General features: G+C 46.8%; 1 protein-coding gene across 10 annotated transcripts in view; it reads left to right on the top strand.

Annotated features, from left to right (window-relative positions):
- The window catches only part of LOC117223835 (uncharacterized), a 76,089-nt gene that overhangs the window by 34,355 nt on the left and 15,490 nt on the right, over positions 1 to 26,244 (top strand). For 3 of the 10 annotated variants that reach the window (XM_076523061.1, XM_033476377.2, XM_033476374.2), the window contains exons 3-10: positions 2,084 to 3,404; positions 4,462 to 5,159; positions 6,383 to 6,439; positions 6,892 to 7,050; positions 11,706 to 13,139; positions 15,592 to 15,747; positions 19,870 to 23,337; positions 25,500 to 25,700. In XM_076523061.1, coding sequence (XP_076379176.1) covers positions 2,084 to 3,404; positions 4,462 to 5,159; positions 6,383 to 6,439; positions 6,892 to 7,050; positions 11,706 to 13,139; positions 15,592 to 15,747; positions 19,870 to 23,337; positions 25,500 to 25,700 — 7,494 coding nt within the window. The remainder of the gene's footprint in view (positions 1 to 2,083; positions 3,405 to 4,461; positions 5,160 to 6,382; positions 6,440 to 6,891; positions 7,051 to 11,705; positions 13,140 to 15,591; positions 15,748 to 19,869; positions 23,338 to 25,499; positions 25,701 to 26,244) is intronic. The other 7 variants (XM_033476380.2, XM_033476376.2, XM_033476375.2 and 4 more) reach the window with 7 other exon arrangements.

The following is a 26,244-nucleotide window of genomic DNA, read 5'->3' as shown; positions in this document are numbered from 1 at the left end:
ACAAAATATTCTCGTAATGTCATAAACGTCGATTTATTGTCAATGCTTCTAATAGCATCGGACCCTGTTACAAACGGTCGTAGAAGCATTCCAAAAAGAAGATAAAAAATAATTACCTTTAGGGAATCTTAAAAATAACACGAGAACCATAGCTTCCGTCCAACCCCATAAGCACCGAATATGCTTCAGAATTTTGCTGATGTCGAAGAATCCGACCTAAACTTTGATTTTTGATTTCGTATCGATAAATTGTTATATCTAGATCTTTCATTGTGTTACATTATACTTTATTACGAATCCGATTTACATTACGTTCGCAATTATATATTAATTTGATCTATGTTTTATTATATTTTGTAAATGTTATGCATAAACAGCATACATATATACGTACAAGTTAAAAATTTTTCTTTTAATTTTCACAATTCAAAAACTTTGCATGCGATTGAGATCAACAGGAAATGAAAGTTTGAAGTCTCCCGTTTATATCGATCACCTACATGTTCTTATAAGTCGCATAAACACAAGGTCTGTTTCATTGAGAACTTATCATTACGTGTCCGAGAAATTGCTGTCGATTTCAGTGCGAGCTTTCACAAAAATCTGCGAAATTATTGACCGATTGGGAAACAATGAATCCACTATTCGATCGGTCTTCAATGCTCGTCGAGCGAATTTTAACGACGGACGAGCGGATTGTGCATACATTTGAATAAATCTGAATGCGTGAACCGTGGTCGACAGGATGTAGAACCTTTTAAATATAGTTCTAATCGCTTGGCGTCTAGATTGCCTTGACCACAACTCGAAATTAATTGGATCAACCGATCGAGCCTTAGAAACGTTCCAGCTGTGCCCGAGGAAAGCTCCGATCGATGAAAGGAGGCAATTTTTTGTAGCTCGATGGAGAACAGTCGCGAAAAAACAGCGCAGATCCGCAACCTTCGAAAGTTGTATTGTTTGTATTAGCTTTCAAGGAACTACGGAGAGTGTAAACCGAACGACGTACAGTGGTGCTATTGTATACCGAACGCGGTAAAAAGCCATTTGAATAAAATATCTCCACAATGAAAAGTTAATTCGCGTATAGTGTGTTCGGAGTGTAGACTATTGATTTGGCATGATTTTTTAATTACTTGTTAATTTTGGCGACGAATAGAAGATTCTGAAGTGACCCATCTCGAAATCGTTCCCAAATAAAATCGTCGTTTATAATTCTGTTATCTTTTTAAATTACATAATGAGTGACAGAAGTGCCTAGTATGTACCTAAATTACATCAAATTTCGTTTTTATGTCTCTGCTACTTTTACAGTTATACGTAACCGAATACGTTTATATTACATTTTATTTTTTAATTACGAATGCAGTGGGACGTTCGTTTTAGCCGCATTCTATAGAATCTTTACCTAAAAGGAAGGAACATTGCCAAGAGCTGTCAATGTGAAAGTTACAGAAACAATCGCGTATAGAAATACGCTCGCAGCTCGAAACTCCAAGCATTGTCGACTGTTGAACATGCACAACAATTTCTTTTGTGTTTCACAATTTTTGTCTCGAGTATTATAGAAGTATGGAAAAAAACACGCAATTCGAGCATTTGTCTCGTGGTTTTCGCGAGTGTCGTGTGTGTCGATGCGTTTAGTTCGAAGTGTTGGTTACTCAAATACATATTTACATTGTATCAGATAAGATATAAAGAGATATATGTGTATACAGGGTGTTTCATAATTATGCTACCTCGTAAAGAAAGCCGCGGATTGCATTTTCGCTAAGGAAAAAGTTACTTCAAACAACCTCGGGAATCACCCCTTTCCAAGTGTTAACATAATTATGGAACACCCTGCATACTCCTCGCGCGAGGAGAAGGCACCTTCGTATTTACATTCCCCCTCTTACTAGCTGCCCCACTGCCGCAGCTAGTAAGAGGGGGAACATAAACGCGAAGGTGCTTTCTTGTCGCGTGAGGACTGTACACGATTTAAGATATAAAATGTTTTCTACCGCGTTTGGCACACAATGGGCCTCACAGTGCGACGTAGCGACTAAAACGAAACCTGACAACGATTCCTGCAAAATTCTAGGTCGACGATCAAAAAACGCTTACCAGTAGGGATCGTGGGGCTCTGAGGTTCAACACCAAGTCTCCGGAGGAGGCGACGACCAGCCTGCCGTTCGCGAGATCGAAATCGCCACGGGACAGGACACCGCAGCTGAAGAAACCTCCTAGCAACGACAGACGCGACGATGGAACGACCAGCAACACCGAGGCGAAGTTCGAGTCCAGCAAACGCTCGAACTTCCGAACCACGAAAACGACCGAGAAGAACGTCACCAACGACGCGACGAACAGCTCGAGAAGGACTTTCGGCAAGAACATCGACGAGATCAAGAAGGGAGAGCCGACGATCAACAGGAGGAACGGGAAGCGATACTCGACCGAGAGCAACGAAGGGGGCAGAGCGAAGGACGAGCAGGGCGTCACGACGGACATCCCGAGGGAGATATCTAGGAGACCGTCTTCGAGACCGGCAGCTCGCTACGAGGTCACGGAGAGGCTGATAGACACCAGTGGTCCGTCGGTTTTCACGGCCACCACGGACTCGTCGAGGTCCAGGACGGGCAGGAAGATCCAGACGACGTTCGGGTCGAGAGACTCGAAGACGCAGATACCGGCGTCCAGGAGGTTCACGAATCGGAACGCGCAGAGCTTCGAGACCAGCACGGTCTCGTTGCGAAGATCGACGACCGAGAGGATCGAGAGAGGCACCAGGTCTGGTAGATCGAAGTCCGGCAACAAGGAGAGCCTCGCGACCGCTCGCAAGAGCCAAGATGCTGTCCTCTCCGAGTCCGAAAGCGTCAGAGTCGACGTTCCTCTGGCGCTGGAGGCGACCGAGCCTACGACATCTTCTTCGGCGGCCTTTTCCCAGCAAACGACGTCATACGTGGAAGCTGGAAAGCGATCGGACACCAGAAGAGGACCGGAGAGGTCCAAGGGTCGCGGGAGGTCCTCCGGTCCCGGCAATCCAGACTCCGTTTCCCCAACTCCGAGGAGCGGCAGAAGGGGATCCTCCAAGTTCAACGATCTCGGTACCACGGAGGCTGCCGAGCAGAACATTTCCTGGAAGAAGAACGCGATCTCCAGGGATCGGTCCAGAGGAGCTGACGGTCGAAAGGGCTCGGAGAGGGCTAGAGCGAGGAGCAGAAGTTTCGAGAATGCGGTGACGCCGGTCGCTTCGGAGAGAGACGCCAAGCGAAAGGCGCACGGAGAAAGAAACTTTGCAGAGAGGAGGAACAGAATTTCCGAGACGACGACCAGGTCCGCGGATCATCGCGGGCAGGATCAAGATGGCCGCAGAGGGAGGAACAGGTCCAGGGTGAACGCTACCACGCCGATTCCTTCAAGTAAGTAGTTGATGAGTAGATTGCGAATCTTTATGTGTTTATAGCATATTCGGATTTCTGAAGTGCGAGAGGATGTTTAATATCGCAAGAACTAGTAACATTTTTATTTTCTTGTTGCGATGCGTAATTTTTTATTCAACAGAAGGAATTTGTCTATAATTCGGATTTCTGCAAAATAACATGTGAAAGTGAAACCCGCGAAACGACGAAAAGTTAGCTAATCTTGCTTTTATGCATTGCAATTATTAATTCAACGGGAATTCAACGTTGAATTATTATTCAACGGGAGCAAGTCCCTTACAATAGTATGTCATAATATAAAATAGTATAAATATAGTAATATATAATAAATGTAATAATAATAAATATAATAATAATAAATAATATATAATAAAATAGTATAAATAGTATAATATATTAATAGTATAGTTACAATAGTATGACAATATGTCGCACAATAGCATACAGGTAACAAAGTATTTTCACCGGTTCCCTACAAAACATCTAAACGTCAATTGCATAATTTCATCATCACTGCAAGCACATAAAGCGTATAATGTCCTGCTTCTGTTTATAAATTATTATGTATCTAGCCTGTTTATAAATTAATAATGATAATAATATATATATATCAAAAACAAGTAAAGAAAAAATAGAACAGATGATACACAATAAAAAAGAAGAAGATACAATAGTAGATAGAAAATATTAGGTCGAGTCATAGACGACACCGTTTTTCTTTATCAGACATTCATTTGTTTCCTCTTTTATGTTTTCTACGTTTTTTCTTTTTATCGATTTGTATTGTTATTTTTTATTTTATTTACTTTGAACCCTCGTCTATTCAGCGAAATCAAAAACTCGTTTGTCCCGGTGACTCATCGTGGACAGATACGAACATTAGATTCTACCTAGCTGCATCGGAAGTTATTTATGACTCGACCTAATAGTTCAATTTTGGGAGAATCACCGAGGATTGGTAATCGTTTCTGTCAGTTCCTTGCAGAACTTGGCACAAAGATTTGACTAACAACAGTTTTTAATCGCGCCTTCGTAGCAGATGCGGCGACAACAGCCTCGCCAGAGACGACAGTGGTCACCGAGGTGTTGACAACCTCCGACAACTCCGAGTCGCCTCAGCTTCTCTCCAGCACCACACCTATACCAGCAACGTCGACCACCGCGAGTCCGAGGACATTGACAACCACTCCGAGGCAGTCCTCGAGCACGAGTTCCGAAGGCGCCGGGCGAAACCGGGCGAGAGGCAGAGGTGGTCAAGGAAGGGCGCAGACGAAAGAGGATTTTTTCAACCACGGTCTAGGGTTCAGAGGTCGAAAGCCTTCGACCGAGGGGCCAGCGACGGGCAACGACGTTAGAAGACCCACGGCACAGAGGAACGATACGCGGACCAACGGAAACCCGGGCTGGACTCTCAGGCGACGACCAGGTCACTCGAACAGCCTCGAATCTCTACCGAGGGCGGCGGTGGTTCCGCAAGGCAGGGATCAGACGAACGAAGTGATCCCATCGAACGAGCAGTCGACCAGCACCGAAATCGTAACGTCCATAGAAAGCTCGACCAGGCGAAGCTTCGAGAAGCCGCGGTCGAGCACCGAGGAGAGCACCGCAGCGGACAGCACGACCACCAACAACCCCAGAAGAGGCGGCAAGGCCTTCGGATTCGGCAAACCGTCGACGGACACCGAGGAGAGCGACAATTACCCGCCGGAGTTCAAAGCCAGGCTGTCTCAGCTGGTGAGTTACTCGGTTCATAATTCCGTTTAAATCGGGCACTTGCACCGATCGATAATCGAAGCGAAACATTACGCCCTTTCTTGCAACTGTGTTCCCGCTGTATTTTGTTGTACCAAAATACATTGTACAGGGTGTCGAAAAATGTTTCGCCGTGGCTAGGGTAGCTGAACTCTGCATCCGCGGATCGGCGATGATCGGTCAAAAAAAGTTCCCGCAGAAGTGTCTTCGACCGACTTTTCCAGATAAAATTGTTTTATTTTTCCAGGTGAAAATTGTTTTTTAGATTTGTACTTCTAAGATCGTTTCACCGTGAATTTACACCGTGTCCAAAAGTCGGTCAAGGACACTTTTGCGGGAATCTTTTTCGACAGATCTTCACCGATCCGAGGATGCAAAGATCATCTGTGCTAGTCACGACAAAACATTTTTCGACACCCTGTACGCGGATAGTTTTGTATTGTGTACATATTAGGGTGCAATACTATATCGGTATTCTCATAATTAAAATTAACGGGATTCGGAAACGTATTACTTAAAATCTACCATCTTATCGATATCTGCCAAGCCATCGGAAGGGAAACCGAAAAAATACCGGCATTTAGTTCGGTTTCGGTGCAACTCTTTTTAGCGCAATACCGGTATCAAGATCGTGCCGGTTTTCTTCAAGTCCCTGATTTAAATCGGTTCGATTATCGCGGCTAATAACGACGAAGCCACCTTGAGTATGCTTCATATTTCGTTGTATTTTCCTAACAAAAGGATCAACGTTCGATGAAACTTGATTTCTCTTAACACGTTGAATGCCACGCCGGTTTTACAGAAATTGTCCGTGGCGCCACGATGAATTCTCTTTTATGCGATACATATAACGTTGAAATATTATCTGCAATAGATAAGTTACAGTGTATAACCATGTTTGACATGTTAATTGCGACAGGGGTCGCTGTTTGAATCGACGATGGTGATAATACAAAATTTTAGATATTGACATTTGTTTGAAATTATATATATTTCTATCAATTTGGGCGCGCCGGTCACCGGTGGCCCCCATGGCGTCACCGTCAAGTTAAGCGAATGACCCCCGTGGCATTCAACGTGTTAATTTTCAATTTGGTATTGCATATTTACAATAAATTGGGCGTTTCGTCCGAACAATGTAGCACAACTACCGTGCCGATCGATAAGACTGGCGAAGTTGTGTTAACCGAGAAGTATGATTTCAGAAGATCTCGAATACGAAAGCACCAGCCCCGAAAACCGTCCCTAGACCGCCAGTGGAGGTAAGAGACCATAGCGATCCTCCTGCTCAGCTAACAGCATCCGACCGAGTCTCTTAATCACCGATCAATTGGTCGTAACATTTCTACGCTTCTATTTTAGTTGAACGAATTTTCTGGTTTTACTTTCGAACGATACTTACAACTTAACACGGACATAACCACTGACACTATCGCGGAAGTATCGGTTCGTATTGGTTAAAGAACGTACACAACGCGACTAAAACGAAAGGAACGTAGACGCGTACACCGGTAAATCGCTAACACCGACAACAGTTTAATCAGCATGCACATAACAACACAACCGTTATGCAATTCGACACTGTGACGACCGTGGTAAAACATCTGCGAAAAGACTGTGGAACATCTCATTAAAATATGTCGTAGAGGAGACAAATCATTAACGGTAGGAAAAGCGACGAACTTGTTGAAGATCGATAACGATATTCGTGTAGGATCCACAGACGAGCGTCTTCGGTCGACGATCGAGGACCAAATCGAGGCTGATCGAGCCCGACGACCTCGATACATCAGCCGCAGGAAATCGATATTTCACGGATCAAAGTTTATTTGTGAACCCTCTAACGTTGATAAATGCCAGTGGATCGCAACGCGTAAGGCTCACTTGCAAATTATCATATCTGTATCATCGCGTGTGTATCCGCTTGAATATCCGCCCCTCCTCTGTCCGATGCGTTCTAGACCGTTCGCGAGCTTTCGTTCGGCTTTCCCAAGCGAAACCGAGGTCTATGGGACGCTCGGCTCCCACCGCCAGCTTACGTCATCGTTCTCGACGTGCTTTCGGACTTCCCCGCGAGTTCGCGTCGGAAGCGCCAGTCCCGCTAACCTCGTACGTTGACGCGCGTCAGATTATAGCCAATTCACCTCCCTGGATCCTTCAGAAAACTCAAACCACGCACTTCGATCCTCCGTGACACGTAACATTCGTCAGAGAACATCGATACTCTCGATACAAACTCGAAACATTCTTCTGCCTACCCGAGACACGTAGAATCGTAGAAAAGAAAACTCATCGATCGATCGTATCATCCGTTAACATACAGGGTATCCCAAAAATGTCTCGCAATCCGGAAATGGCGGGTTCCTCGGATCACTTGAAGCAACTTCTTCCTTTACAAAAATTTTCTACGAGCCACCGTTAACGAGTTATTAACGAAAAACAGTGACCAATAAGAATCGAGTACGGCTGACGCGAGGCGGCCCAGCTAACCAGCGCGCGAAGCCCAGTTCCGCTCATTGGCTCGGTCGCCTCGCGCCAGCTGAGCTGGGATTCGACCGCCTCGACCGCTGGCGCCGCTGGCTCGGCCGCCTCGCGCCAGCTGAGCTGGGATTCGACCGCCCGACCGCTGGCGCCGCTGGCTCGGTCACCTCGCGGCAGCTGATCTTGCCTCTCATTGGTCACTGTTTTTCGTTAATAACTCGTTAACGGCGCCTCGGAGAAAATTTTCGTAAAGGAAAAAATTGCTTCGAATGACCTGAGGAATCCGCCACTTTCGGATTGCGAGACATTTTTGGGACACCCTGTATATTCATTCTATTCCAAACATTATCCCAACGTTCGTCGATTCTCCGTGAGACACAGAGCGAATCCTAATCCAGAGTCAATTAAGATCGTACATGTACGTCGTACGATACGAGTATGTGGGTGAAGGATGCGGACCATGAATGCGTTGCTTGCGGCACCATCGACGACCACTCGGGACTGGGCGATGGTGCGTGATTAACAATTAAAAAGAAACGCGGTCGGTGGAAAGGGGAAACGGGGATTTTTTCTGGTGGTTCATCGCGGGGTTCAGCATGCTACGGCGATATCGTCCACCTCCAAACACGACTGGACGGAGCGATATCTTAACTCGAGGAGCGACGGGTCCTCGACGAGGAGTTCTCTCAAGGTCCGAAATGAAAACGACGCTGGACGATTTTCGCGGTGAAATATCGAGCGGCCTTGTTCATCCTGCGAACGCGAAACCGAAACAAGGTTTTACCGTCGATCGTCTTTCACTTACCGTGGAGAGGCCCGGTTACGTTGATCAGCGCTCCCGCCTGTAACACCGTAAACTGGTTTTCGATTTTCGTTCGATTTGCTTTTGTTTCGGCAGATCGCCGCGGAGAAAGCGAAGACTGGTTTGACCTACCTGCGCGTAACATGTTTTGATTTATTCCAACGCGAACCGTTCCGACACGTTCTTTCAGTTTTAATGCCGCAGCCTCGTGAATACGTTACGAACGGACGAGATGCGCTTGCTTGGCTAATAATGAAACAGGGTAGCAGAGCCAGTTACTGCGGGGTGGCCAATTGTGTACCGTGCCTTTTGTTTATTTTCATACATAATTATGAGATCTTTTTATTTGAATGCAATTAACTGTTTACGTATGAAATCTTTTTATTTGAATTCAATTCATCATTTACGTGTGAAATTGTCTGATTTGAATTCAATTCATTATTTACGTATGAAATCTTTTTATTTGAATTCAATTCATCATTTACGTGTGAAATTGTCTGATTTGAATTCAATTCATTATTTGCGTATGAAATCTTTTCATTCGAATTCAATTACTTATTTACGTATGAAGATTTGACATTTGAATTCAATTAATTATTTACACATGAAATCTTTTCCTTTGAATTCGATTAATTATTTACACATGAAATCTTTTCATTAGAATTCGATTAATTATTTACACATGAAATCTTTTCATTCGAATTCAATGAATTATTTACGTACGAAGACTCGATATTTGAATTCAATTAGTTATTTATTTGTTAAAATTAAACATGCAAAAAACGGAAGTTCTTAAGATACCAGAAAGAATTATTTCAATTTTTTTCTGCCGAATTCGCGAGACTTTCTGTGAAGCTTATGAAAAAGCTTAAGAAAATACTGAACGACTGAAGCGGCTGCGATAGTTAAGAACGTTCGTGACGAGAGCTTCCAGGATAGAATTCCAGGGAAGGGAAAGGAAATGGAATGAAATGAAATGAACGGCGATTTTTCGACGAGGAGTCCCGGAGGACGACCGAAGATCTTATTTCTGGACGAAATTACGTAAAACTAAATGGTCTTCCGCCTTGCAATTACTGGAATATTGATTTCTTCGAAAGGATCCATTTCCCCTTCGATGAGCGTTACGAGCGGAGACTTTTCTCGTCCTGTCTCTGAACCGTAATGCTTTGCTCCGTTAACGTTGGAAAATGAGAAACAAGAAAAAGATTAGCAGCTTCCGATCGTACTAAGGGGCAATTGCACCGCAAAATTCCACATAGACTGGCGACACGCGACAGCCGCGCAGTAAACAGTAAACGATAAACTGGTTCTCCATTCGTTCTAGAATCGACTCGGAAGGGAAAAGAAATGAAAAAACGTTCACAGCTCTCTCCGTAACGATACCAAATTATGTCACCTGTTCACCGCAGCTAATCGCTTGATCGACGCTTTTTTCCAAACACCGACAGAAAATCGTTCGATTTTGTTTTGCCCCTATCCGGTGCACGGGGGGGAGCATAGATAGCGAGTTGTGACACACAGTAGTCGCGCAACCATCGCAGCACGATTGACTCGTACGGAGTACAGTAAATTCTCCCGCATTGTCTCTCAGCTTGAAAACGAGAGTGGACAACTTGAGAAGACTAGACAGGATCGTTCGAGTCTCGCGGCTTGCTTTTATAGTTGCCGACATCTCGTGAGACAGAGAGAGAGAGAGAGAGAGAGAGAGAGAGAGAGAGAGAGAGAAAGAGAGAGAGAGAGAGCAGAGAGACAGAGAGAGAGCAGAGAGACAGAGAGAGAGAGAGAGAGCAGATAGAGCAGATAGAGAGAGACAGAGAGAGAGAGAGAGAAAGAGAGAGAGAGGAAGAGGGAGAGATAGAGAGAGACAGAGAGAGAGAGAGAGAGAGAGAGAGAGGAAGAGGGAGAGACTGAACGAAAATCAGGGTAGTCGGTAAACTTAGAAGCCAGCGGCCAGCATAAATAATGCCACAATAATGCTAGAATAAAACCGATGCTTTCACTTTTTAATTTCTAATTTTTTATACATGAAAATTTCTTCAATATAGAGTAAATTCTCTCTGATTGTCCTTCAGCTTGTAAACAAAAAAATGGATAATTTAGGAAGCCGGGATACGATTATTCGAGATTCGCGGCACGTTTTTATAATTGCCGATTGTTAACAATTATGAAAACGAGCCGCGAGGCACGAATAATCGTAACTCCTTTTTCCAAATTGTCCATTTTCGTTTACAAGTTGAATGACAATTGGAGAGAATTTACTGTATCGGGAGATTTTTCCGATTAAAATGAGACGGAACGCGACATGCCTTAGATCATTTTTATGCAGCGATGGGAATCGAAAAAGAGGAATTAACGAATTGCACGATAAATATTAAACAAATCAATGTAATCGAGATTATATCGTGTTGGATTTTATTTGAATCAGAAACATCTGATTAAACGCTGTATCACGTTTGGTCTCATTTCAATCAGAAAACTATCAGCAATATCTGAAGACAAAATCGAGCTTTAAAATGTTAAAATGAAAAAGGTTATGCTATTGTACTACAAATTGTCGTTCCGGGAATTCTAGTCGAAGTAGCCGTTTTCAACGAACCCTGGCATAGGCGTAGAAATAACGTATATGCGTAGGAATAACACAGGGACAATGCGAGCAGACGTCTAACAGGAACATTGTGGGAGAATTTACTGTACACAGTAAACGCTTAGTCAGCCTCGGGCTTGTCGCGTCGATTAGTTTTCTATGCCACCGTCTCCTCCATTGGCCCGTGCACCGTTTTCACTTGGCCGTGCAACGATTCTTCCGCACCGCCGCGATCCTTCGCGACACCCTTGCGATCCTCCGCGCGCGCCCTTCCCGGCCAGATATAACAAACAGTGTTCATTAAACCTTTCAGTTGTTGTCCAGTTCCGTGAAATCGTGGCTCGAGCTCGTTACGAGCCAAATGGCAGCCTGGATCGTCTCGTTTCTGCGGTTCCTCAGGCTTCTCTTCTTCGCGTAGGAAAGCCTCGTCGCGACGGTTTGCCTCCTCCTCCCCGTGGTCAGTGTACGATCGTTTCTTGCTCGGCGCGTGGTAAGCTTAGCGAGCGACCTTGAGAACGCCTCCTCCTGTCGACGGAGATCTCGTCGAGACCGTGGCACACTAACAGAGCCCTCCCTGCTCGAGCTTGCGGAGCCGGCCTTACTCTCGCCGGTTGGTCCCGACTATCTTAAAACGGAGCACTTTGAACGACCCTTTCAGGTGAAGAAATCGGCCTCGACCACGGCACTCTTCGCCGAAAGATCGAGGCTCAAGCTGGACCTGGCTAGGAGGTTAGTGAAGCCAGAGTTGAACATCGAGGAGAATGATCTCGACGCAACCACGGCCTCCTCCTCTTTCAGCAAACTGAAACCGAAACCGAATCCAAGTCCGAATCCGAATCTGAATCCGAATCCGTATCCGAAAGCGAAACCGACCGACGGGACGAGCAAGCTGCCCGAGTTCACCAAGCCTGGCCCGCCGGGTCGCAGAGCTTCCACAGAGAGCTCGCAGGAAGACCAAGCGAAGTCCTCGGAGCTTACCGGCCCGAGGAACGGTCTCGAGGATCCTTCGAAGATCGCCTCTAGGCCTACCGGCGCCAAGAAAGGGAAGATCATAGCCGAGAGGATGGTCACTTCGATCTCGGTCGAGGAGAGGGTGGAGGACACCACGAAACCCTTCCGGCCAGACCCCTCCTCCGCCCTCACCGTTTCCACGAAGGAAGCGTCGGCTACCACTCAGGACACTGCCAAGGTCCATCCGACCAGCCGCGGTACCAAACGATCCAAGGAAGAAGGCTCGCCGATCGGCAAGAACGCCAGAACCTACGACCACATCACCACCTTCAAGCCCAAGAAAGCGTACGCCTATCGGTCGCGCGGTAGAAACACTCAGGAGCAATCAGCGACCCCCGTCCCCGACCCTACCACCGCAACCACCGGCAAGACCCTAACGAAGGGGACCACCAAGCTGACCTCGAGACAAAAGCTGTCGGACGGCCCCAGCGAAGAGATCGTCGCGAAGAAGTCAAAGTTCATCGAGAGCGCTACCAAGCCCACCTTCCGGCCCCGGTACAGCAAGAATCCCAAGGACCGGACCACGGCAGAGAAGGCGGAGTACCAGGGCCCGACGAAGCTTCCGCTGGCCACCAGCAGATACTCGAGGAAAAAAGCCGCCGTGAAGACCACGGAATCGAAGCCGAAACCGACCAGCACCGAGAGACCAGCCACGCAGACCAAGAAGCTCGAGTTCAGGCCCAGAACCGCTACCTATAGGAGGCACTCCGATGTCCCGACCACGGCGGTAGAGTCGACCACCAGAGTCGAGAGCACCGGAGTCGCCATCACTCCGCGATCGCCCAAGTACACCGCCGCGCCGAAGACGTCCGCCGCGCCGGCTCCATCGGTATCGCAGGAACCCCAGCTGAACCTGATGATCGCGAACGATACGCGGCAGCCGAACGATACTGGCATTACCGGCAGCAGCAACGGCGACAGCGGCAACACGAACATCTTCAACCCAACCAGAACCGCGTATATCACCGCGAGCAACGCCTCGCTGCTCGAACAGCTGCGAAGCACCGTGGCGCCGCTGCTTAACTCGCTTGGTAACAAGACGCCGGTGTTCTCCAGCGCTTACAGTAACGTTAACAACGCGGTAATTCTCCTTTTATTATTCGTTCTAAGTCGATTTTCCTCGGTTGCTCTTCGAACATCGAGAAATACTCTCTTCCGTGTCTCGGGTTCTATCTCTCTGGGTACAGGATCGCGGAAATCTCCTTCGAGATGTTCCAGTTGGATTTTGATTTTCTGACATTTTACTCGGAATGGTTTTTAGACGTTTCATTCCGCGAGCGGAGCTAACCCTTCACACTCGAAACTGGCTCCGAAACCGAGGAGTCTTTCGCCGCGTACGGGATCTCCTCGTTTCGTTTCGTATTTTGCATCTTCCGCATACAATATTAAATCGAACTCGATAATAAACTCGTACTTACGGTTTCGACAAATCGATAACGTGAATATTATTTCGAGAAACGATGAACTTTAATCGCTTTTCGGAGGCGCCGTTCGAGTGCGAAGGGCTGATAAGGGGTAATTGAATCTAGAGTTGGAGGATAAAAAAATCTTTGCTGGATAATTAAATAACTCTTTCTTAACTTTATTCGAAGAAGGTAAACATCTTGTGGTACATTACAGAGCATCGAAAATCCGCGATTTGACACTATTTTTACCAACTTTTCGTATACGGTGACCCACAAAAGTGTTCGTGCACCCTTTAAAGTGCAATAATTTTTTCAAAACTGAACTGAACGACTTGAATTCTTTTTTGATGATAGATGGTCTAGTCTACTAGACGATGACTGAAATATATATTTTGTTTAACTTTGCTGTTGCTTGGAATGACGAAAAATAGAAATCTCTTGTTTTTTTATCTTTTTTATCTGAGTCTATATCGAAAATTTGAAAAATGTCTTTCGTAGATCTCGGTATCAAAATTGGTTCACGTTTATTACGAGTTATAATAAATTAAAGATCGCAAAAATCGCAGTTTTATCATGATTTTTATCAAAAATTGTAAGAGATCTGCTGTTTTTAAAATCCTTCGACGCCTGTAACTCGACTTTAAGTTAATCGATTTCGTGCATATAAGTTATCGAGATCTACAAAAGGCACTTTCTAAATTTTTGCTATAGGCTCAGATAAAAAAGTTAAAAAACAAGGATTTCTAATTTTTTCTTTTCGTTCCAAATAATAGCAAAATTAGAACAAAGCATATCAATCTAGTAGATTAGTCCCTCTATCATCTAAAAATAAAAATTCAAGTCATTGGTTCAATTTTGAAAAAGTTATTGCGTTTTAAAAGGTGTACGAACACTTTTGTGGGCCACTGTACGTTTATATTTGCCAAATGTATTTTACAATCGTCACTACGAATATACTACGATACAAATAGATTCGTAAACTTATTTACTTATTTTTTGAGCATACATGAGAAGTTACCCATTAACTATAATATTACAAAAAGAAACTACGAGAATAAGTTCAAATTTAAGAAGTACCTCTCGCTCCGTTTGGTAAAAATAGTGTTAACGTTCGTGGTCCCGTTACTGGCCAGTAAAAAATGTGGTTAACACTATCGCGCGTTGAATGCAAAGTGCAGCACGCGAGTAGTACGTTTCGAATAACTGGATAAACGTAGCCGCGAATGGGAGTGCGGGTACACGAACGGGTAGCGTAACTTGAAATAGGATAGTGGACGATTAGCCTTTTAGGCCCGACGCGCCACTATAGTGGCTTTCGCGGATGTCATCTTTCAGAACGACACGCCACTATAGTGGCTTTCGCGGATGTCATCTCTCTGGACGACGCGCCACTATAGTGGCCTGCTCTAGTAGCTCACTCGCTCGTCGTTTGAATCAAATAATCGTCTTCATATGCATTGTTTCACACTTCTTTTGTCTTCACATCGATTTACAACAGTCTACAGGGTGTCAAAAAAATATCTCACAATCCGGAAATGACGGGTTCCTCGGGCCATTTGAAGCAACTTTTTCCTTTACAAAAATGTTCTCCGAGGCATCGTTAACGAGTTATTAACGAAAAACAGTGACCAATAAGAATCGAGTACGGCTGACGCAAGGCGGCCCAGCCAACCAGCGCGCGAAGTCCAGTTCCGTTCATTTTAGCCTCGCGCCAGCTGAGCTGGGATTCGACCGCTCGACCGCTGGCGCCGTTGGCTCGGCCACCTCGCGGCAACTGATCTCGCCTCTCATTGGTCACTGTTTTTCGTTAATAACTCGTTAACGGTGCCTCGGAGAAAACTTTTATAAAGGAAAAAGTTGCTTCAAATGGCCTGAGGAACCCGCCACTTTCGGATTGCGAGACATCTTTGGGACACCCTGTATATACAGACAGAATATACAGTATCAGACTCTGTACAGTACACATCAGACTCTGCCGTCCGGAGAAATAGCCTCGCGCAGAATTCAGCCGTACCTAAAAGGTTAACATTCGATTGGTAGTAACGTCATTTGAAAAAGTGATCCGAGGAAAATGTTGGGGACTGTCGGATGGACCATGCTCACGTCTCTGCTATCGTTTGCGAACAGAATTCGGGTCCTAGGATCACACCGAGCGGATCGCCGCCTCGATTCAGTGCGAGATACAAGGGCGCCGAATTGTTTGTCAGGAAGCAGAACAACGGCTACCAGCCCACCGTGCCATCGATCACCAGCTCGTCCACCACTCCAGTGACCCCTGTAGAGGTAAGATCATTATCACCTCGAATTATTCTTTCACGTGAACCAACAATATTCTATCAGAAATATCTGGCCAAGCTACGATTCCAGGACAAATTGCCAATTCGACTTCGAAAGAACAGTTTGCTCTTGCCAAAATTATTCTTATAGGATACTTTGTGTTTCGATTTAGCCTGTTCCATTACAGCGGTTTAGATAGGTCGACGAGACGAGACGAGGGTATACCCGAACGTACGTAGATTCGATTGAACAAAAAAAAAAGAAAAAAGAAAAACAGAAAAAAAGCAAGTTTATCGAACGAACGGGACGCGTTTAAAAAAAATTACGGAACGCAACCCGTGTGAAAGAAACAGACACAGAAACAGACGGTGTCGCTAATTGCGGAGGTAAGATTACGTGGACGGAAGAAAGTCGAAGCTAACAGTGAGTCAGTGTGGTCGTTTTTTGTGTGCTTCAAAGGTTTTCACCACGAAGATGTCCGAGGAGATGGAAGCGGTCGCGCCACCGTCTTGGACCGACCGGATCGGTGTCATCGCAACCACGTCAGGAAATCTCGATTCTATTGACGTAGACACAAATAATTTGCGTTGAACGAGTCGTTCGAGTCGCGCGCACACCGCCATACACGCCATCAACCATTAATCATTACCAATGTTTCTTCTCATCGATTATTCCAGGAATTTTTGCCGTTCCCGAAGAGTTATTACCGCTATATACGACTAGTTTTCCGTACTCTCTTATCTTCTAATCTTTTCTCCAACAGTGCTTAATAACGATTGATTTCGCAGGATATATGTACACGACCGATAATAACATCGTCGCCGGTGTCGATCGCACGACAAACATCATCGTTGTGAATAATTCTCGAACAACAACAACAAAGTACAGTAGAATCCCACGTTGATCGATAAAAACGCAGATAAACCGTGGGGATAACAGAAAATCAATAAAAAAAAATGAAAAATTAAAACAAACAAAAAAAAAGGAAAACACCTAACCAATAATTTGTGATTAACGTTGTCTAGTTCGTGATTCGTGGTATCTTTGTCTCTTGGGCTCCCGTAGACTAATATGTACAGGCACTTACGTTTGTCGCTATCAACATAAATATAAATATACTGTATCATACTGTATATATTCATATAGCATATGGATATTATATATATATATATACACGCATATACAACTTTGGTAATAAATGTTCTGCTTTCTGGATTGCACGCGACACGCAGTTGTTCGTTCTTCTCGAAACTCTTAAACGCGTCCATGACTTATATTATACAGCGGAGGCACTCTTATCCGAACGGTTATTTTCGTGACATCCTGATACCAAAACATTCTATTGTCTAACATATTCGTCATTCGAGTTCACTACCAGATGATAACGCGTCGATAATGCAATGATTAGATCATGGAACGTTTGGATACCAGAATATTTTCAAAATAAATATTCGGATAAGGGAGTCTCTACTGTATACATATCGCATACACCGCAGCAGTTGCTTAACGTTGACTCTCGATATTTCAAGAAAAGAAAAACACAAACAGGAAAACAAAACTCCTACGGGTAGAGCATTAACCGACTCTCTTGGCAATTTTTCAGTTCGTAAACAGTTTCGACGGTTAAGGTCGGGCAAGCGCGGCAACTCGTAAAAGTATCGTGTCCGTCCGTCCGTCCGTTGTAGCGCGGGTCCATTAATCAGGCTTCTTTCTTTTCCGCGCACGTTTTTACGCCGTCCGCGAAGCTGCGCGCGTTCGATAAATGTTACGCGACTGTGACCCGGCCGGATGAATGAATTTCTTCGGAAAGGAACTTTTCGTAACGGGAGACCTCGCTTTCTAGCTGCCGTCGCATTCCGATTGCATAGCCACATTTTCGTGACCGTTTCACGGCGTTACACTCGGTAACGAGTGAAAGTAAATGGATGCTGCATAATGTGTGTCCGTTAAAACAACCTCGAAAAGTCATCCGGGACACGTGGGCGGATCGGGATCGTTCTCAGCCGGCCGGAAACAGCGAATTGCAGCTTCGTCAAACGGTCGTCGGCTCCTTCCGCGAAGCAAACCGACGCTGCACAACCGGTCTGTCCAATTCGATCCGAGTTAGTTTGAAGATCGGATAATTTCAACGCAGAATACGCGAGTGTCTATACGATCGAGCTCTAACTGTACCTATAGTTCCTATGAAACACGCATCGCTGGAGACCTCTATGAGAGGGTATCTCAACAGCTCTGAGAAATTCCGATCGTGTGAAAAAAGAAAAAAATCAAAGTGAGCGGCCGACCAGTCTCTATGTATATCGCCAGTATCAGCGAAGAACGAGTTTCTAACTCGCACCTGTGTCTCCCCGTACCCGGGGCGGGCAGCTTCGGTTTCTCCTCTTCCTCGCGTAGTTCGTATCGCTGCCAAGAGATGGTGTATGCTCACTCTCGATTACGAGTCTGCTAGGAGTTGCCTGTAATTGGTACGATAGTATGAAACCCGGGATTAATCGACCAAGTCCTTTCTCGCTCCTCGAGGACTCCATTCGGCTTCGTCGATTACCACTGTCCGACACGATTTTCGGGTTCCTATAGCCACTATGAAATTCTTGTAGAGCTTCACTCCCTGAACAAGAATCCGAAAACCGAATGGCTCCATCACCCTCAGTTTTTTAAATAAACGAACTTTTGTAAAAACCCAAAATTTTCGACAAAAATGAGGCATTGCATGGAAAGTAAAAACGTTAGAATGTTCTAATTGGTGTTAAAAGATAGAGGAGAGTTTCCCGAATATAGTGGCATGCAATTTATTAATTGTTTTTGGTCCTAAATAGCAATGAATTGATGTCAAAGTTGAAAAAAGTGTCGACGTGAGCAGTTTCTGCGCAATATTTTTGTATTTTTACGAAAAGTTCTTTGTTCAGCACGAAAACTCTACCCAGGATCGCATTCTGTAGACATTTCTGAAGAAGAAACGGCCCGATAGAAGTGTCGGAACGATGTACATTTTGAGTAGGTCGAGAAAATGTTCGTCGGCAACATGTACACGATGTTTTGCCGCCATGTGCTTCGCTGCACGCTTCTCCCTGTCCGACAGTGCCGAGGCTATGGGTAATCAACACCGATGGAGGGATCCAATGGGATCTCCTCCATCTTTTAACACCAATTAGAACTTTCTAACGTTTGTACTTTTCATGCAATACCTCATTTTTGTCGAAAATTTTGGGTTTTTACAAAAGTTCGTTTATTTAAAAAACTGAGGGTGAGATGGAGCAATTCGTTTTTCGGATTCTTGTTCAGGGTGTGAAGCTCTACAAGAATTTCATAGTGGCTATAGGAACCCAGAACAAAAGTTTGATTTTGTCGGACAGTGGTTATTTATCGAGCCTATCGAGTCGGTGAATCGAAGCGATGGTTCCTGCGGAGCCGGGATCGTTCGTGGTTCAACCCTCGGATGGCGGGCGCCGGGTTCACTTGGACCCAGAGTTAATTCTAATTTTGTGGAAGTCGTATGTAATTATTAACTATTAATGTTGAAACTAACGAAAAGAATTAACTCTGGTCCCAACCAAGAGGTATTAACCCCTTGCACTGTGCAAACGAGTCGGACTCGTGATAAAGATTTCGTACGGTGATATATCACCGTTATTCGTTTATAATAAATATCAACGAAAATTTTGTTCTTCTGATATGAAAGTCTGGGAATCAAAGTAATCGGAAGCATGCAAGAAACAACAATTGCCTCGTTCTATCGGGGAAATGATTAAGGTCGAAAAAGGTGCTGATCAGCGAAGTTGTGAAATCAATTGTAGTGCAAGGGGTTGACGGTATACGAATGAAAATGAATCGCAAAGATCCGAATGGATCTATAAAGCCGTGGCTGCCATAAGTGCTGAAAAATGTCCGCCGTCCAAAGGTTTAATGTCCGCAGAAATATTATAAGTAAAGAGAACGAACACCTGACACTTTGTGTTATCCCCCATTGTTCGACCGTGTAAATACGCCGAGGTAACGCCGCGACGGGACGCGACGCGATCCAACGAGGACTCCGAAACTGTACATAGAAAATAAGATCGTCGTACCGAGGAGATCACCTGGCACCGTGTCATGTACAGCACCCTGCACGCATGAAATTTCTGATTCTAGAACTCCGGTTCGGCACCACCGATCGAAGTCTCGAGCCCCGGGGAACCGCGATTCTTGACCCTCTATCAAGCGGTGGAGTCCGCTAGCATCAGGAACGAACAGTTACAGGGCGTACAGCAGCCGATACAAGTTAACGGGGTTCCCCAGGTAGACTCTAACGCCCCAGTCGTTAACGTCACCGGCAATAATCCTAACAATGACACCACAAGCCCCGCGGTCTCGACCACCAGCGATACAACACAGACCCCAGACACAACCACGGTTCAGGATAGCACTTTGATCCCGAGATTAGGCGAAGAACCACCGGCGAGCTCCACCACCCCCGTGGCTACCACGGCGGCCCCCGAAAACCTTTCGACGACCGAGCAGCCCTCCACGGGCACGGAATCGTCCACCAGTACCGAACAAGCCTCCACGAGCACGGTACCTTCCTCCACCGACGATCAAACGATCACAGAGTCGTCCTCCACCACGGAGCAGGTTCCCACGAGCACAGAACCGTCCACGATATCCACCGGCGCTCCGCCATTGCCCACGCAATCCGAACCATCCACCACCGAGTCCACCACCGTGGAAACGTCGACGGCAGTCCCGTTAGACGATACCGCGGTGGCGAGGATTCTAGGGAACATAGCGAAACCTTTCGTTGGCCCCACCACCGCCGGCTACCTGCCCCTGAGTGGCAGCACCGAGCTCTACGGCAGAGTGCCGACCACGCTTTCGACAGAATCCCCGGCGACGACCGCTGAAACGACCGTCGTCCCGAGTACCACCGACGCAACGACTTCCGAGAACGTAGAGAGTAACACCATTGAGCTGTCCGAGTCAACTTCGACCCAGTCCAGTACGACCGAGCCTACCACCACGGAGGCGGTCTCGAACAATCTGATCGACGCGGAGACGACCACTGCGACGATCGCGGTGTCCACGGTTCGAAACAGATTGATAGACTTCGCGCAGGACATTCTCTCCCGCCTGCAGGCGAGCCTGAACACGACCACGGTTCCTCCGCAAGACGCGGCTACCACGATAACCCCCATCCCGGATATATCGAACGCGATTCTGGACTCGGGCAGCCGGATGAGCACTCTGGAGGTTCTGGCGCAGCTGAGGGGGCCCGAGACGACCACCGCCCAAAGGGACTCGGAAACGACCACCCAGGCCACCACCACGGAGCAACCGGACGCGACGTCGACGAGCAACCGAGACGCTGCACAGAGCGCAGTAGGTTCAGTAACAACCCCGTCGCCTGCGACCGCGACCGCGACTACGACCGCGACCGAGACCGAGACCGAGACCGACAGGTCTGACTCGGTGGTATCCACCCAGGCAGCGCAGGATCAAACCGATCCGGTCACCGCGGCAAATCCACCGGCAACGACGACACAAGACCCCCGAACGACCGTCCTCGACGATCCCAGGGAGCCGACCGGCTCGATGCCGGAGACAACCACCCAGGTGGTTGTTTCCACCTCTGACACGCTACTAACCGAATTAATGTCCATCGCCAAGACACTAATCTCGGAACAGATGAACGAGACCAGACTGTCCGTCGAAAGCTCGAACGGCGACGCTACTACCACCCAAGCCGCAGAAACGTCGTCGACAACCCCGGAGGTTGCGACGGTGACCCCAGAGCCGGTGACGCCGGCCGCCGCGCCGGAATTAACCACCGTTTCCCCGTTGACCACCGTTGACCCCGCCCAGAACGAAGTGGATTCCGTAGAATCTACGAGCGCTATGCCCGCGGAGAGTTCCTCGGACTCGGCTGCGACCACTACCCCGCAGAGTAGCCCACCCGACAGCGAGGTAGAAACCGTGCCGACGAGCCAAACGTTAGAGGCTCCGGCCGAGGGCGTACCGTCGACCACCCCGTCGCTCGCGGCAGACACAACGACACAAACAACACAGACTGCGGCTACACGAACCTCGGACGCGACGGTCGCGACAACCGCGAACGCGGATGATCCTACGACGCCCGCCACGATCGCGACGACGGAGACCGAAACGACGCTCGGACCGGTCACGGAAGTAGCTCCCACGGAAACTGTAGCACCATTAACCGGGTCGCCGACGACTCAGCCTGGTGTGGACGCTAGCACTAACCAGCCCGAAGCAGCTACCACGGTTGCGGTTCCCATATCCATCCTCTCCCGTGTAAATACGGTTACCAGTACACCGTCGACATCCTCCGAGTCTAACGCCGTCGAGCAAACCACGGTGGTAACGCCTGCCGCGCCGACGACAACGCCGAATGTTGATTCGACGGATGTCGCTGGGGTCACTACTAACCAACAAACGTCCGCTCTAACGTCCACCACGATGGCCCCGACGGAGGCCACCGCTAACTTGCCCGATCAAACGACAAACGTCGACTCCCAAACGACCCCGAGCCTCGACAACGAAACTCCAACTGTTGCCCGTTTCCAGGATACGACATCGGCAACCGCCCAAGGGACGGCTGGTTCGGGAATCGGCCAAACGACCGAGATCGTCCCCACGACCACACCCGCAGTGCCATCGTCCTCTCGATCCCTTTCTTCATCCTCCTCCACCGTTACGACCGCGACACCGACGACCACGACCGAGACACCGACGTCGACCGAATCTAGTACGCAGACTACCACGATAACGACCACGACGACGACGACGACGACGATGAGCACGGAGGTCTTCACCGTGACGCCGGTTACCGAGACGACGACGACCACCGTCGACGTAAACGAGAACCTCGTGTCGACCGAGGCCACGCCGGGAACCACCACGATCGCGCCTGGAACCGCGAGCCCGCCGCCTGGGACCACGAACGTACCGGGTGCAGCACCTGGAAACGCCAGCGTTTCTGTTCCCGTTCCTGTTCCTGTTCCTATCGGAGCTAGAATAGCCGCATCGGATGGAGGGTCGACGACCGCCGGACCGACCGCGCCGTATCTGGGACGGTTCGGCGCGAGCAGATTGACGCCCGCGCCACGTTTCAGCCTAAGCTCGACCACCAGGGCTCCGCTCCGCGATTACTTGATCTACGGGATCTATCCGAACAAAACGATCGTTCGGAAACGGCCGGAAGACAACCTGATCGACGCCAGGAACGTGGACAGCCCGTACGTGATATTCGGTATCTTCCCGGATGGCAGGCTGGTCCGGAAATTCCCGAACGGAACGATTATACCGGATCCACCTAGGAACCCGGTCGAGGTTGTGTTCTCACTTAGCACTTCCACTACCACTACCACTAACAGGCCACCGCCCAGACCGTATTATAACCAGGCTAACCAAGGCGCTTACAATCGGTATCAAGGCCCGGTCTACAGTAATAACCGTAGACCCGAGCCGATGGGAAACGTCGGAAGCCCTGGCACCGTTGATCTTGGCCTTACTGGTAACGCGATCGTCGGCCCCAATGGAGGTGGACCCGATCTCACGGGGCCACTTGGTACCCCTGCTAGCGTCCCGACCGTCGACCAAATGGTATCTCTTATTCCACCTGTTCATCAACGATCGTTAGCCGTTCGCGAGAGATCGTTTCCGCGAACGAATCCGTTTCTTTGCTCGGTTCTCACTTTGGTTCTCTCTCGACCGCGCCATTGCCGCGTGAACGCGAACCACGCGTATGCTAATCGACGGCTCCTCTTCGCTATTTACCACGAGCACTTTCCACGACGATATCTCGACGATGATTCCACGCATACGATTCTATCTGAGAAGTTCCTAGAATAGGATGCTGCGAACGTTCGACATGATTTTTACTTTGTCGGATAACATTCAACGGATGTAATTAGCAATTGGGCTTCGACAGAGTTTTTCACCGAGCGTCACGCAATTCTCGCTCGGTGGCGCCATTGGATCTATCGTGGATAGAGTACAATTTATTTATTTATTTATATATAATTTATACTATATTATATATTATATTACATATTATATTATATAATATAACTATACTATATAATATAATATAATATATTATATTATAATATGTATTACTATACATATAAATATTAAATGTTTTTACCTATATATATATGGATAAAAACATATGTTTTACAATACAAAATAAAAAGCTAATATTAACATTAAGCTGATTGTGCAATCAGCGAATCAGAGAAGAGTAAAATCTGTATCGGCAGGATTTGTCGTTCTGCCACCATTCGTCGGTCTTTTCGTTGATGACGTAGCTTTTAATATACGAAACTTCGTCGAACATATCGCCATCATTTGTATTGATAAGATAAATGACAAAGTAAAATTATTCTCAAACGAAAGGATCAAATGGCGATTCTTGAAAGGAACAAGTGCAGTAATTTCTCCCTAATTCGCGGCCAGATTGCACACAAAAAGTGGACAATTTGGGAAGAGGAGATACGATTATTCGAGACTCGCGTCTTGTTTTTATATTTGTTGACATTCGGTAACTATAAAAAGCAAGGCACGAAAAATTGAATCTGCTCTTTCCAAATTGTCCATTTTTGTGCGCAATCTGAGCGCGAATTAGGGACAAAATTACTGTAAATCTAAAGGACAGAGAGCGGCGAAACAAAGGACGAACGGTCATCGTGATCGTGCGAATAGGAGCCGTCGAGATTTTGGAAATTCGAAAGGAATTTCGAAAGGCCGAAGATTGGAAAAAACAGGACATCACAAGCTCCCGTTGTCAGATATTTTTCAAAACGATTCGTCCTATTTTGATCGATACGTTTCGCGCTGGAAATGGCGCGGCGGAATACTCGCACCTTGTTTAACGCTTTGGTTTCGTTGAAGTAGCACTTTTTGGTCGAGTAATAAACTAATTTTCCGGTGTCGCGACAATTAATCGTCTTTTGTGGAAATTCTGTAGAAACTGTCGCGACACGTTTGTCGGATCGTCTATCTTCATCTTTCTTTTCTATTTTTTTTTTTTTTGTTTCGTCTATACGTCTCTGTTTCGCGCGCGCTCCTAAGAAGAATTTATCAAATGCCCACTCGATCTCGTCGTAAATCGGACTGTATATATTTTCACTGTACATAAGTTCAACTCTGTAAATAGTATTTTTTACGCATTGTGTTTTTCACGCACCACGCACACGAGAATGCACGTTCGTAGAGTTTCGTCACACGTGTTGGTAGAGTAATTCGAGCGAAATAGAAGAGGAAACACGACGTTTATGCGCCGACAGAAGTGGTATTCGATAAACTCTTGAAAACAGGATTCCATCGATCCGTCCTCGTCGTTCAACCTCCGCGCTCCGGGCCCGACGACAGATCTCTCTCGTGACCCGTCGACCACGCTGAAACTTTGATCGATCGTTCCACGTTTTCCCACTATTTAATCCTCGGACGGCGGACCGTTTCCACAACTGTACTATCGGCGATGTACGCAACAATTCTGAGCTTCATCCAGCAATTTCTCAGGACTGAGTTTCTTAAGATATTTCTTGCGGATTTATCAGCCTTTAATAATAATAATCCAACAGCAATTTGTTTCTCTTAATTGCCAAAAATTTCAAGGCACCGATCGATCGCTTCGTCGCCGACCGTCGAGAAGAGAATTCGTTAGAAAAACGATCAAATTTTCACCGTGCGGCCGTACGAGACGGAGTTGCTGGATGATGTTGATCGGATTAAAGGAATTCGAATGATTTCGTACTGTTTAGAGCGATGCTCCATTGAATACGCAAATGGGGACAACGACGGGCGCGATGTCTGCGAATGCTGGTCGGCTGACGCCGATAGTAAGTACCGGTCGACCGCCGACCGATTCGCAGGGCGGTCGTATCGTCCAAGATCGAGAGAGGGACGAGGCCACCAGGACGAAAGAGGCCGGAGGTCAACGCAGCTCCGTGTACATCGGACAGGTAAGAAACCAAGAGAGACAGAGCATGATTTACAACGACGTTGTGGCTGATTCTTTCAGCGCTCCGTCGTATCTCTCGAAAAGAACCAGCAAAAAGACACGACGAATCACCGAATCAGAGAGAAAGAGAGACAATCTGCCAAAAATATATCTTGCCATTGACAGACCTGACTGCGCATGCCTTGCTTCAACATCATTTCGTCAGACCTCCGAACTGGAGTACTTTAAACAAATTGTCGCTTAATCTGGAGAAATGTTATACCGTAAGATTCGGCCGTAGAACGAATAATCTATCGAGTATCGACTAATTATACTATTAGCGGTTATACCTCAAGCGGCGTTGATACAATACGCGACCTTGGTATCATCATTTCCTCCGATCTAACGTTTGTTGAACGTTACAAAAGTGTTAGATCCCGCGGCTGCAAAACATTGGGACTCATTTACAAAGTGGCTGAACTCTTTCGGAATACCCACACTCTTAGACTTCTGTACTGTTCTCTAGTCAGGCCGTTATGAGAGCATGCTTGTGCAATTTGGGCATC

The sequence above is a fragment of the Megalopta genalis genome, chromosome 6, assembly GCF_051020955.1.
Source record: "Megalopta genalis isolate 19385.01 chromosome 6, iyMegGena1_principal, whole genome shotgun sequence".
In the NCBI taxonomy this organism is placed as follows: domain Eukaryota; kingdom Metazoa; phylum Arthropoda; class Insecta; order Hymenoptera; family Halictidae; genus Megalopta; species Megalopta genalis.
The sequence above is the reverse complement of the archived record's forward strand: the minus strand, read 5'-3'. Positions and strand labels throughout refer to the sequence as shown.